Genomic DNA, 14923 nt, shown 5'->3' on the forward strand with positions numbered 1-14923 from the left:
TGTCTTTCCTTCTGTTGAGTGGTATGTTTCTGTCATGGATTATGGCCCCTAAGTGTGTTCTTGTTTTCTCATCGATGACCTTTATAGTTCCTGGATTCACATTTTGGTCTTTAATCTATCTTGAGTTCACTTTTATACAAGGAGGTTACCCCCCACCCACCCCAAAAAATGGACAAGCGCCGCACAATGGAGCTTTCATAGTACAACTTCTTCACACTAGGCAAGCATCGAGCAACTCGCTCTGAGTTAGTGCACCCAGTAGCATCACTTGGGAAGGTTCTCTCTGGTCACAGTGCATTTTTTCATAAAAGCAGTTTTCACTTGAACCTTTTTTTTGTGCTGGCCAATTTAAGAGAACAGCGTGTGGCTGTGAAATTTTGTTTCCTGAAAAAATGCCACAGAAACTGTTATGATGTTGAATACAAATTACAAAAACTGCTATGGGAAAAAAAACTCAAGTGTATGAGTGGTTTTCTTGTTCCAAAGAATATGAAGTGTTGATTGATGACAAACCTTGTTTTGGATGTCTGTCAACTAGGACGGACGAAAATGTTGACAAAACTCGTGCACTTGTGCTGGAAGACTGATGACGGACTGTTGAAGAAATGGTTATCTGGACCATCCTAGGACGTGGTTCAGCACATTTTAATGGAAGATTTGGGAACGAGAAGGGTTTCTGCAAAATGTGTGCCTTGAGTTCTGACTGACCAGGGAAAAGACCGTCGAGTGGAAACGTGCTTCAGAAGAACAGCTCCAAAGCAGCCCAGGGTTTCCCAGGTCATAGTGGTGATGAGACATGGTTCTACTCTTACAATCCCGAAAGCAAGCAGCAACCACGCCAGTGGAAGACGCCGTTGTCACCTCGCCCAGGAAAGCTTGTCAAGTGGAATCAAGACGATGCTCATTTGTTTGTTTTTTTTGATGCCAAGGGGATAGTGCATTTGGAGTTTGTTCCACCAGGTCAGATTGTTACGGTTTATACTTCCTGTATAAGCTGAGTTTTTCAGCACATTTTTCCTGCAGTTTTTGTGGTAAAATTGGGTGCCTCGGCTGTTATTCAAGTTGGCTTATACTCGAGTATATACGGTAATCAAGCTTTCTAGTTGAGGTTCTGAAAAGATTACGTAACAGTGTGCGACAAAAAAGACCTGATTTGTGGCAGATGGGGACTGGTTTCACCACCGTGACAACGCACCTGTTGACACAGCCATCTCTGCACTCATTTGGGGCAAAACCCAGCATGCCTCTCTTGCCCCATGCACCTTATTCACCTGACCATGCCATGCGGCGGCTTTTTTCCATGAATGAAGAGGGACATGAAAAGACAGCAATTTGGTGACATAGAAGGGGTGAAGAAAAAAAAGGGAGGTGCTGTCAGCCATCCAAACAGATGAGTTTGAAATGTTTCCAAGAATGGTATCAGATTTGACAAATGTATTATGTGTAATGGAGAGTACTGTGAAGCTGATAAGGTTGTTTTGGGGGGAAAAATGTAAATACATAGCTTTGAAACGGAATTACAGGTTTTGGGGGAGGTACCCTCTTGAATATAGGGTGAGATGTGGGTTCTGTTCCATTCTGTAACTGGGAATCCCATTTTGCCAGCACTATTTATTAAAAAGATTATCTTCCATACTTAATGTATTTCAGCCTTTTGCCAAAGATCAATTGTGTATGTGAGGATTTCCTTCTGGTTCTCAATACTGCTCCATGGTCTGTGTGACTGTTGTTATACCAGGACCAGGCTGCTTGGGCTACTGTAGTGTTTTCATGGAGAAATGTGAGGCTTCTTATTCTTTAGTAGTACTTTGCTTATCCAGGGTCCCTTTCCTTTCCATATAATTAGCTGATAATTAGCCTTTCCATCTCTAAAGAATGGTGTTGGAATCTGGATCACAGTTCAAACCACTCAACCCTCAGCCCTATATTTTGTCCACCCACCCACTGATCTCTGCTTCTCTTCTCCCTCTTGAGGACCTTGTTCCAATTACAAGCAAGCCGACATCTGTCAAACTGCCTGTCCATTTCTCTATCTTCTTTACCCTTGCCCTCCCGCCCATGCAAATCTCTGTCTTGGTTTTTATCCTTATAGTAGTAGTCTCATACTGTATTTGCCCTTTTGTGACTGGTTAACTTTACTCAACATAATGTTCTCCAGGCCCATCCATGCCGTGAGGTGCTTCATGATTTCATTTTGTTTGTTTTTTAGAAGTGCATAGTATTCATTGGGTGTATATACCAAAGGTCTTTTATCCATTCTTCTGATGGGCGTTTGGACTGTTTCCAACTTCTGGCTATTGTAAACAGTGTGGCAATGAACATGGGAGTGTGTGTATCTGTTTGTGTAATGTCCTTTATTTCTTGAGGGTATTTGCCTAGCAGAAGTATTGCTGGATGGTGTGTGGTTTCTATTCTCATATTGCCTTCCACAATCGTTGTTCATTGCAATTTTCTTTTATTCTTTAATTTTTTCATAGTAGTTTTCTTATGGGCAGAAATCTGAATCTCTTACAGTCAACTAGTGAGTGCTTCCAGCACTGAATTCGTTTTGGGGAATATTTTAATTGGCATTCTCAATTCCTAGAGCCTAGTTTTTCACCGATGCCTTCAGTCGGTTTGGATTTCTGCCTCAGACACCACTAGTTCTTAATCATATGCTGCCTTATTGAACAGTGACTGATTATTTTTGGTATGGTGACTGTGTATTCCTTACATCATTTTTAATGTTTCTTACATTCATTATTATATCCTTAGAATCCTAAAGTATTTCAGCTTAAGAGTTGAATTTTTGTTGAGTTCTTTCAGCTTGAGAAATGTTGAGCATGTTCATCACTCTTGGATTTCTTACTCCCGGCTTTGCACATTTCATTATAATTCTTCACTTTATCTTCTCGAACTACCTTTTGCCTTTTGCGCATCTGTTTAATTTCTCCTATTCACTTCATCTACTCTACATTCAAGGCAAGCTTGAGACAGACTTCTGGCATCCACTAGGTTGTTTTCTTTCCTGTCTTTCCTCTGACTTTTACTTGCTTTATGTACAATGTTCTTAATGTCATTCTACAGCTCATCTGATGTGCTTTTGCAGGGACTGGTCCTTCCTGATCACATGTATAAAGTACAAGAGACAAAATCTTGCCATCCTTGCTTCTAAGGAGCATTTTGGTTATACTTCTTCCAAGACAGATCTATTTGTTGGCAGTGCAAGGCACTTTCAATTTTCTTAGCCAACACCATAGTTCAAAAGCATCAATTTTTCTTCAGTCTTTCTTATCCTAAGGTCCCAACTTTCACATGCATATGAGATGATTAGAAATACCATGGCTTGGGTTAGGCCCACCTTGGTCCTAAAGGTAACATCCTTGCTTTTCAGCACTTTAAAGAGGGCTTGTGCAGCAGATTTACCAATTGCAATTGTCATTTGAGCTCTTGACTGCTGTTTCGCTGAGTATTGGTGTGTATCCAAGCAAGAGGAATTCTTTAACAAGTTCAATCTTTTCTCCATTTATCATGATGTTACCGACTAGTCCTGTTGTGAGGATTTGTGTTTCCTTTACATTGAGTCGTAATCAATACTCAAGGCTGCAACCTTGTATCTTCATCAGCAAGGACTTCAAGTTCTCCTCACAAGCAAATTGTGTTATCTGCATATCTCAGGTTGTTAGTAAGTCTTCCTCTAATCCCAATACTACATTTTTTATATTATCCAGCAACTCTGATTATTTGCTCAGGCCTCACATAATACAGACACCCCTTTGCTGATTTTAAACCATCCAGCATACACTTGTTCTGTTCACATTACTGCCTCTTGATCCATTCAACTCCACATAGTTGAATGCCTAAACATCTTTCTTGTATTCTCTTTCATCCAAGATCCATCTGATGTCAGCAGCGATGTTCCTTGTCCCATGTCAGCTTCTGAATCTGGCCTAAGCCTCTGGCAGCTCCCTGTCAATGTACTGCTGCAGCTATTGTTAGATGATCTTCAACAACATGCATGTGATAGCAATGATACTGTTCTATAATTCTAGCACTGGGGGGTGGTACCTTTCTTTGGAATGGGTACAAGGTCATAATTTGTCTCTTGCAGACTTGTCATTTTGGCTGCTGATATTGAGTTTGTTTATTGTATTTTCCACTGATGTCATTTTGGCCCTGTGAGGTGCTCACCTCGAGCTTCTCACCAAAGGTAGGGAGTTCACGTCAACTTTGAGACAAGGCGAAGCTGTTTGCTCCCATAAAGGCTTACAGTCTTGGCAGTTCTACATAGTGACTACATCAAAATCAACTCAGAGACAGCAGGTTCTTGTGCGTGTTATTTAACTTCATATGGCTTGGTCTACATTTACAGTTTTTATTTATGTTGTTGAAAAAGGTATTTGCAATGAAGAAGTCATTAGTCTTGCAAAATTCTATCATGGGATCTCCAGTTTTGCTATCACTAAGGTCATATTTTTAAACTACTGACCTTTGTTCCCTACTTTTGCATTCTAATCAGTAGTAATTATCAATGCATCATGATTGCATGTTTGATGAATTTCAGACTAAAGTTGGTCAAATTCAATTTTTTTCATATTTGCATTTTTTTTCTTTTTAAAAATCATTTTATTGGTGCCTTGTACAACTCTTACCACAATCCATCCATCCATTGTGTCAAGCACATTTGTATATTTGTTGCCATCATCATAATCAAAACATTTGCTTTCTACTTGAGCCATTGGTATCAGCTCATTTCCCCCCCTCCCTCCCCGCCCCTGGTCCCTCACAAATCCTTGATAATTTATAAATTATTTTGTCATGTCTTAAGCTGTCCGACGTTTCCCCTCACCCACTTTTCTGTTGTCCGTCCCCCAGGGAGTGGTTTATATGTAGCTCCTTGTGATCAGTTCCCCTGTTCTACCCCACCTTCACCTTCCCCTCCTGGTATCGCCACTCTCATTATTGGTCCTGAGGTGTTTATCTGTTCTGGATTCCCTGTGTTTCCAGTTCTTATCTGTCCCAGTGTACATGCTCTGGTCTAGCTGGATTTCTAAGGTAGAATTGGGATCATGATAGTGGTGGGGAGGAAGCATTAAAGAACTAGAGGAAAGTTGTATGTTTCATCGTTGCTATACTGCCCCTTGACTGGCTCCGTATTTGCCCGTAATGGTGGTGTGCACGTCTGAATAATAGTCGTATTATGTAGTTCTCCTTCCCAACAATATGGATATCAGTCTTTCGCTGATATTAGTTACATTAGTCACTCTGTAGGATTTCCAAGACTCTAAATCTGTATGAGAATAGGCAGCCTCATCTTTTTCCACAGTAGCTTTTGTTGCATTTGAACTATCAACCTTTGATGAGCAGCTCAAGGTGAGCACCTCATAGGGCCAAACTGACATCAGTGGAAAATAACAATAAATGAACTCAAGATTACAGTATTGTACTTCAAGATAAATCTTGAAGTGTTATTTTGATGATGAATGCTATGCTGATTTCAATGTCTCATTTCCAGTGTAGTAAACCGTATGATTATCGGATTCAGAATAGCCAATACCAGTATATTTCAACTCACTAATGCCTAGGATATTTGATTTTTTTATTCCTTTCAACTAATATACAACAGACAAAAGGAGCCCTATGCACTGTAGAAGTAGTTGCTTTGGTTGCTGCATAGCCCCCATGATGCACTGTGCATTCGAATGTTGTGATCGATAAGATTTTCTGAACAGATGTGTAGGCCTTTCCTTTTAGCCTGTTCATCATAGCAACATAAAAACCTCCACCGAGGACTGGAGGTTGTGCATGAGATGCCGTGGTTGGGTCTCTAGCATGACAGGTGAGAAGTCTACCACTGAATTGCCCAAATGGCTAAATGTCTTAAAGACAAATGAGATACACAGGAAACATGGATGGCCTAAGCCTACAGAGTATTGGACTTAACTGAAGGAGTGAGCCCTGGTGCTGTAGTGGGTTATGAGCTGCTAATCACAAGGTCTGCAGTTCAAATCCACCAGCTGCTCTGTGAGAGAAAGATAAGACTTTGTTCCTGTAAAGATTTACAGCCTTAGGGGGGAGGGGGTCAGGGAAAGAAGGGAGAAAATGAGCTGATACCAAGGGCTCAAGTAGAAAGCAAATGTTTTGAGAATGTTGATGGCAACAAATGTGTTTGACACGATGGATGTATGGATTGTGATAAGAGTTGTACGAGCCCCCAATAAAATGATTTTTAAAAAGATTTACAGCCTCAGAAATCCACAGCAGTTCTACTCTGTCTTTGGGTCACTGTGAGTCAGAATTGATTAAATAGCAGTGAGTTTGGCTTTTCTTTCTTTCTTTTTGAGTACGTAACAAAGGCTGACCCTTATGGCTAATGATAAGAACATATCTTTACTAGAAGTAAAAAAGGTTGTCAAATAGTGTGTTAGTACACGTAGACTAGAGAAACAAATTCATAAACATGCATATAAGAAAGAGGTTTATATACAAGAGCAATTGAATATTAAGAAAACAGCACAGTCCAGATTAAGTCCATAAATGCGATATTAGCCCATATGCCTGATACCAATCTATAAAGTCCTCTTCAGACTCATGAAACACATGCAATGACGCCGAATACAGGAAGATCACAGGCCAGTGGGTGGGAAGTCTTGTGAATCCAGTGACGGTGTAAGCCTCTCTGCTGGCAGGGGTCTCCATGTGGCTTCTCCAGCTCCCAGAGCTGCATCAGGATAAGTTCATGTGGCTTCTCCTCAGGGAGTCCCTCAGGAAGTGAGCCGAGAAAGAGTGTCTCTCACCTCCAAGGAGGAAAATCAGGAGTTCCCAGAATCCTCAGGTGAAGGCCATGCCCACACAGAGGCCTCATTGGCTATATTCTGATTGACAGGCTAGACTCCACCCCTACACTCTTAATCCTTAAATTGACACCAGATTATGTAACTACCACAAATAGTTTACCCATTTGGATTGAAATTCCTAATGCTTTTGAAAGAGTTATTAATCAGAATTATATTTTGAAAGCGTTGGGGTGAGTGTTGTACTTAATACTTAGAGTTTCTTTCAAAGTCTCACGTTACTTTGAACTTGTCAACCAGGCTTTAATGATTTCACTGGCTTCCTTCAACCAAAGGACTGCCACTTGACTGATAAGTTGCGTCATTTGCAAATTCTTTCAACAAGTACTGGACGAGTCTCAAAAAAGTTCTCACTAGTGGTTTCATTTTTCCAGGAGGTTCAAGCAACTCAATTTTTATCCTCTGATCCTTCCTTCCTTTCAGCCCTAGGCCTCTGAAATCTTGTTCCCAGAGCTCTTCCCTGCTCAGCAGCTCTCACTGAGCCTGGGCTTGAGGCTCCAAGAGAAGCCCAATGCCCCACATCCCTGTGCAGGAAAAGGGCCCATAAGGGCCTGCCGCAAATCCTCAGGAGTCACCAAGAGATTGGTCACTGTTAGCTGACAGAGCAAAATGATGCCCGGTCATATACCATCCTCATGACTGTTAAACGTTTGAGCCTATAGCTTCAGCCATGATGGCAACCCATTTTGGTAAGGGTCAGCCCCAAAAGAGGCTGACCCTCTGCTTTACCAACCATGATGCCCTTCGCCAGGGACTGGTACCTCCTAATGACATGTCCAAAGGACATAGGATGAAGTCACCATCTGTGTTAGGGTTGTCTAGAGAAACAAAACCAGAATGCTAATAATTTTATATATACTTATACAGATAGATAAATAAGAAATAAGCAGTTAATTAAATTATAAAGCAGTACAAATGGGAGCCATTTGCAACTCACTCCCGTGAGACAGTTGTGAGACACTGGCAGTCCTTCAAGTTTTGAGGGCTGCCAGGTAGTCCTCTGTAGAGCAATTCAGGCTATCCGGGCACAGACAGCAAACAGCATGGCAGGTCACCAATAGTCAGCTAGATGACAGGGTCCGATAGTCGCCCAGGTCAAGAGATGTATATTCCAGTAGTGTGGCAAAGCAGGTCTTAAAGGAAACACAAATTACAGCCACACAGTCCACGGGTAAGGTGTCCCACAGCTAGTGTAGTTTGCAAATTGAGGCACAGAACAAGCAAGGCAGCCGCACACTGGTCTGATGATCAAAGAGCAAGAGACAAGAAAGACGAGGCTCGCAGAGCCATTTATCTCTCCACCCTTCAATTAATCCCAGGTTGGCACAATAAACTAACTACCTCACCATCCTTGTTTCTAAGAAGCATTCTGGCTACACTTCCAACTCCATATTCTTCACCCATATCCTAATTCATAAACCAATTATTCTTCAGCTTTCATTTTTCATAGCCCAGCTTTATTTGCATGAGTATAAAACAGTTGACTACACTATGGCTTGGGTTATGCACGCCTAAGTTCTCAAAGTGACAGCTTGGTTTTTAACACTTTTTAAAAGTGCAGCAGATTTGTGCAGCAGATTTGCCCAATGCAATTTGTCTTTTGATTTCTTGACTGCCATTCGCATAGGCCTTGCTTGTGGATGCAATTAAAATGAAATCCTTGGCAACTTTGATCTTTTTTATCAGATCATTGGTAAAGTTGTGAGGATGTTTGTTTTCTTGTGCGAGGATGTAATCCTTACTGAATGAAGGCTTTAGTCTGATTTTCACCAATCAGGCTTCAAGCCCTCTTTACTGTCAGCAAGCAAGGTTGTGCCACCTGTAGATCGAGGTTGTTAATGAGTCTTCCTCCAACCCTGGTGTGGCCGGCTCCTTCCTAGAGTTCAAGATTTCTGATTATTTGCTCAGCGTAGAGATTGAATAAGCATAGTGAAAGGATACAACCCTGAGGCACAAGCTTCCTGATTTGAAGCTCACAGAACTAGTTCTGTTCAGATAACTGCCTATTGATCTACATGCAGGTTCTGAATGAAGACACTGAAGTGTTCTGAAATGGCCTTTCTTCTCTCTGTTTTCCCTAGTTGGTCAAATGCCTTTGTAGAGTCAATAAAACACACGCAAATATATTTTGGTTATTCTCAGCTTTCAGCCAAGATCTACCTATCTGACAGCAGCAATGATATCTCACTCATTCCGTGTCCTCTTCTGAATCTGGCTTGAATTTCCGGCAGTTCCTGGTTGGTGTACTGCTGCAGTGATTTTTTAATGGTCTTGAGCAAAATTTGACTTGTCTGTGATATTGTTCACTAAATTCTACAATTGAATGGGCATGAATATGGGTTTCTTCCAGTCAGTCGGCCCGATAGCTGTCTTCCAAATTTCTCGACACAGATGAGTATTTCCAGTGTAGCAACATCTCACTTGGTACTCTGTCAATTCCTAAAGCCTTGGCGGTTCAAATCCACTTGCCGCTGGTAAAATTTCTAAGAGTAGGTATAGATTGGATGGGCATGACTTTGGTTCCTTCGGGTTTTGAAGCCCCTTCTGCCATGGAGGAGCAGAAGCTTGATGCCCCAATGGTTATGCGTTGGGCTGCTAACTACAAGGTCAGCAGTTCGAAACCATTAGTTGGTTTGCGCTAGAAAGACAAAGCTTACTACTCGGGTAAAGTGTTAGTATCTGAAACGCACAGGGGTAGTTTGACCCTGTCGTACAGGCTCGCTATGAATCGTCAGTGAAGTGGTTTGTGTTTGGACACGGGACGCAGGTTAGCACTGAGAAGGGCTGGGAGCAAAGCCACCATCCCCTCAGCTCTAGCTAGCTCGGGACTTGAACGTTCAATAAACCTACCAGAGAGAACCTTCTGAAAGCGGACAGCATCTCCCAGGGAACTTTGGAAGGTGAAGCAGCGTCCGCTTTAGACCTTAAGCCGCAACAAAAACTGGTGCATGCTGGGATGTGTAGTTCCTCTTGGTCGCGGCTGCTTCCTCAAGGTTGAAATGCATTTCGGGATATGTAGTTGTGCGGGCTCCGGAGCTTACGCAGCGTAGCCCCGCCTCCGGGCGAGCACGCGGGAACGTGTGCAGTCACTTCCTGCGAGCCGGGTGGCTTCCTGCGGCGTTTCCGCCCTCGCTCTCTTTTTCGCCGCTTGCCTGCCGCCATCATGGGTCGCATGCATGCTCCCGGGTGAGCGCTGGGCGCCGGGCGGGATGGCGGCGCGGGGCTGGGGAGCGGGGACAGGCGAGCGTGCAGGCGCCGGGCCGAGGGGGTGATAGGCGGGGCTGCTCCGGCCCGCGCCGCCCCCTCACCCCGCAACCGCTTCTCTCCCCAGGAAGGGCCTGTCCCAGTCGGCTCTGCCCTACCGTCGCAGCGTCCCCACCGTAAGCGGCGGGCGGGGGCCGGGGGGAAACCGGGAGGGCAGCCCTGCGGGCCTAGGGAAGCGGGGTGGGTCCCCCACCCCTCGTGCGTCGGGACCTGGGGGCCGAGGCGGGGCCCCTCCCGGGTTCCCGGGCCTCAGGCCTCTTTCTGCTCCACGCACAGTGGCTGAAGTTGACGTCCGACGACGTGAAGGAGCAGATCTATAAACTGGCCAAGAAGGGCCTGACTCCTTCCCAGATCGGTGAGTGGCTTGGGCCAACGGAGCCTCCAGGTGTGCCCACGTGTGGCGTCCGGGAGAGGACCGGCCGTGGGAGAGCCTCTTCAGTGCCCTGCGGGCCTTCGCCCGACCCCGTCTGTACTGCGGAGGACAGTTTTAGAAGTGTCTGGTACAAGGTTTTAGACTTGACCATGGAGTACTTCCGGAAGAGGCACACAGAGCAGGACTCTCCTTGGTAACGCTTGGCTGGCGCGTGTTGCAGCCGCCCACAGTGGGATGGTCTCCTAAATTCACAGCTGTACCAGAAGGGCTTTCCTTGGAAATGGCTAGACCTTCCTTGGGTGTCTGGTTTGTATGAACTTCCATGTTGGTGTCTGTGACGTATGAGAGTAAATCCCGTTGTACCGGTGGGAGACTTGGTGTTTACAGGTGTGGGGAGTTGTAACACAAGATTCCTCCTCAGGTGTGATCCTAAGAGATTCACATGGCGTCGCACAAGTGCGATTTGTGACAGGCAATAAAATCCTGAGGATCCTGAAGTCCAAAGGACTTGCGCCCGATCTGCCTGAGGATCTCTACCATTTGATTAAGAAGGCTGTCGCCGTTCGCAAGCATCTGGAGAGGAACAGAAAGGTGAGTTCGAGGAAGCCTGGTGCTCAGTAGAACTGCTGTTCAATTACTCAGAATAGAATGCTTTGCCTTTTCGAAGGTGGCTTGGAGGACAAACTAATTAGCACTGGGCCGACTTTGAGATTTCCTTTAGCATTGACTCCACACTACATTTCTGGAATATTACCTAGTTGTTTGGAAAAGTGGGGTACTTGCTAAGTTGCTGATCATTCCCCTGGGAACCATTTCCTGATGGCGCCGTGTATTGGGTAGCTTCGTTGGAGAAAGTGCGTGGCGATAATACATTTTGTTTTGTTCTGCTTGGCTTCCTTGAATTTTGCCACTTTCTAAGGATAAGGATGCTAAATTCCGGCTGATTCTGATTGAGAGTCGAATTCACCGATTGGCTCGATACTACAAAACAAAGCGAGTCCTCCCTCCTAATTGGAAATAGTGAGTAGCAACCTTTTTCTGGATCAGTGCTATTTTTATGGTTGGGACAGAGCCTGTGTAGGAGAAAGGGGGTGCTTAATTCTTGATTTAGAATGCAGTTTGGTACATTTTCTGCCAATGGCCATATTATACTACAGTGCTTTCTGCTTGGCCAGGCCATGATCAAAACAGCTTGTACAGTAGATAAACAAATGTGTACAAGTTTGTGTTCTAGGAAACTTTGACTTGTAAAAAAGTCACAGGGCCACTGTTAACAGACCCCTGGTTTAAAGTCTTTTTTGCAGAATATATAAAATTGTGGCTTCTGTCTCTGCATCCCAGAAGTCTACATTATTGCCTTGCTCACTGTGATGACTGACTTCCAACATTCGCAGTTTCCACCAGAAGGGTTTCCCCCTTATGTTGGCTCTATCTTCCTTGGATGTCTGAGTGAGCACCTTCAACCGCTTTGAGGCCTTTAACAGTTGGGGGGATTTATAGTTGCCATTTTTAGTTTGGAAATAAGCTGTTTGAAGACCAGTATTAATCTCCCTTCTCCCATCCTTTCTTTACAGTGAATCATCTACAGCCTCTGCCCTGGTTGCATAAATTTGTGTATGTACTTGAGCAATAAAATCAGTTTAACTACAAGACTTTTCTATGTGTTTTATATGAAATTTCACAGGGAGCAATAAAATGGTCATTTCTGTTGAACAATAGCTCTCCTTCATTGACCCCCCTTATGGATTCATGTGTACTTGCTGTATAGACACAGTAAACATTGAGTAAGGCTAGAAAGTGATGGCTGTGTTTAAGGATTTGGTTCTCAGTAATTTTCTTGTCTTAGTTTCTGTGGGACACTTTAAAAGTCCCATATGATGCACTTCCAAAGGAGATCTTTTTGTTGTTTTTTTAATTTAATTTTATTTATTTTTTATAGCATTTTATTAGGGGCTCATACAACTGTTATCCCAATCCATACACACATCAATTGTGTAAAGCGCATTTGTACATCATTCTCAAAACATTTTCTCTCCATTTAAACCCCCGACATTAGGTCCTCATTTTTCCCCTCCCTCCCCGCTCCCCCCTCCCGCATGAGCCCTTGATAGTTTATAAATGGGTATTTTGTCATATCTTGCCCTGTCCGACGTCTCCCTTCATCCACTTTTCGGTTGTCTGTCCCCCAGGGAGGAGGTCACACACAGTTCCATGTAATCAGTTCCCTCTTTCCTACCCATTCTCCCTTTACCCTCCCTGTTTTGCCACTCACACCACTGGTCCTATAGGGCTCATCCGTCCTGGATTCCCTGTATTTTCAGTTCCTATCTGTACCAGTGTACCTCCTCTGGTCTAGCCAGTCTTACAAGATAGAATTCGAGTCATGGTAGTGGGGCGGGGAGGAAACCTTTAGGAACTAGAGGAAAGTTGTATTTCTCATCATTGTTACATCGCACCCTGACTGGCTCATCTCCTCCCCGAGACCCCTCTGCAAGGGGATAGGAGATCTTTTTAAAGGAATGTCGTTTGGTCCCTTGAGGTTGTCAGTTGCCTTTTGAAAAGGGTAAAATTCTCTGCAGGGTTATCCTTGACATCCAGTTGATTTTGACTTTAACCCGATAGGACGAGGCACTTAACTCTGCTCCTCGGAGTAGCTGCTAGTTTCAAACTGTTGAGTTTGTAATCAGCCCAACTCAAAAGCCATACCATTACCAGGGCTTCTGTAGGAGAGGATTAGGGAGACTGAAACAATAGTCACTTATTTTTGTAGTCATTTTACTGGGGGCTTGTACAACTCTTATCACAATCCATACGTACATCCATTGTGTTAAGCACGTTTGTACATTTGTTAGCGTCCTATTTTGAATGAAGGTTTATGACAGCAATTCTTTTTAGACCCTTTGCCCTGGCAAATGTGTATGGTTTCGTTTCTTGGGACTTCATGGCTTGACACATTCACAAAACATTTTGAGAACTCTGGCACAACATGATGTGGTTGGCCACATGCATCTTAATGGATAAGGCTACATGAAGAAAGGAAAGTCAGCCGCAGTTGAGGCACGGGAAATGGATGGAGGAACAGAAGGTGGCTTACACTTGAGAAAGCTGGAAGCTGTGCTAGCAGCAGGGATGTCAAGAAGCACTTGTGGCACTTAGGAAATTTCGGGTACCTTTGCAGGTGAGGGCCGAGGTAAAGCAGGAAACAAGGATCAGCTCTTAAGTCCAATGGAGTCCTCCAGACGACCTCCATTCTAAGCAATAGGGTGCCACCACATGCTTGAGAGCAACCCTCCGAAAAGATCAAATTAGGATTCTGGACTTGTCAATAAGAGGCACAACGGGTAAGACTTGTTTTGATCCCAAGGAAATGGGGGCAAGTAGACGATAACAAACACTCATTTCCTGTCTTACTGCCTCAACTGTCCCTCTAAACATGTGATTACTTCCACACTGAACTCGAGGATTCTCCCAACAGTGAAGCCTAATTCACACAAATGCCTACCTTTCACAGCATCTGGCCAACTTTTCAGTGTCTGATTCTTAATTAAATGCAGCCCTGATTAACAATATTTAGGAAAAGTGTCTAGTATAAAAAGTGATAGAAGAAATTCCGGGGAGGTAAAGGCTTTAAAATATGTTCAGAGGTGAGAGCTATATCCATGAAGTGAGTTTCCACAAAAACATCGATGGGGAAAGGAAGGTACAGCAGTCGTGCTGGAGCTGGCTTGTCCGGGAATTCCGCAAGGCAGTTGCTGAGCATCAGAATTCTGCAATGTGCAGCTCTTTGAATCTACTGGGTGGTGCGTAAAGGAACTCCAACGCTTGAGATCACTTGTGGCGGAAGTTTCTGCACAATGGAAATACATCAACAGTACAACTCAATGGGTTCTGTTTTTAACTCCCTGTGCACTGCTAAACAGTTACAGCACACAGCTGGCTCTGAAAAAATTAAAATGTAGAAGGAATGAGCAACTGGAAAAGATTAAAAGATGAAGTTGAGGAAATGTGCAAAGCGCAGAGAGGGATAATGTGCCATGAAAGTTGAAACCCAGTGGGTCACCCCATGACGTCTAACGTATAAATACGGAGTTCCAGAAAGAATATAGAAATTTATTAAAGGGACCATTCATGAAAATTTAGAACTGCAAGGCAATTTCTAGATGGAAACAGCTCACTGAGAACCCTGCAGAGTAGTGAAAAAGATAAACCATGGTACATTATTGCAAATTTCAGAACCCCAAGCAGTAGCAAGAAGATCCTAAAAGTTTCAAGTCTAATAGTAAATACCACAAACCAGGTCATGTAGTAATGCAGATCAGAATAGTTTCTGACAACAGCAAGCACTTGGAAAAGCTCTAGAAGCTACAAATTGCAGGAAAAATGATTTCTAACCTAGAACCTATTTGCAGCCTAATTGTAAATCAATAGTTGAAAAAGGCATTTTCTAAGACCA

General features: G+C 43.7%; 1 protein-coding gene and 1 non-coding gene across 2 annotated transcripts; both read left to right on the forward strand.

Moving 5' to 3' along the window:
• The first annotated feature begins 9958 nt into the window (after nucleotides 1–9958).
• Nucleotides 9959–12120, forward strand: RPS13 (ribosomal protein S13). Its single transcript, XM_004711571.2, has 6 exons — nucleotides 9959–10019; nucleotides 10165–10213; nucleotides 10374–10452; nucleotides 10892–11061; nucleotides 11390–11490; nucleotides 12045–12120. Exons 1-6 carry the CDS (start codon nucleotides 9997–9999, stop codon nucleotides 12076–12078), a joined length of 456 nt encoding a protein of 151 aa, XP_004711628.1. The 5' UTR covers nucleotides 9959–9996; the 3' UTR covers nucleotides 12079–12120.
• Nucleotides 11833–11923, forward strand: LOC115869924. The gene has a single exon (XR_004046439.1). It is a non-coding gene; the product is annotated as a small nucleolar RNA SNORD14 (small nucleolar RNA).
• Nucleotides 12121–14923: the final 2803 nt, after the last annotated feature.

This window comes from Echinops telfairi, unplaced genomic scaffold (genome assembly GCF_000313985.2).
Source record: "Echinops telfairi isolate 266 unplaced genomic scaffold, ASM31398v2 ScPeMD7_60;HRSCAF=208, whole genome shotgun sequence".
NCBI lineage: Eukaryota > Metazoa > Chordata > Mammalia > Afrosoricida > Tenrecidae > Echinops > Echinops telfairi.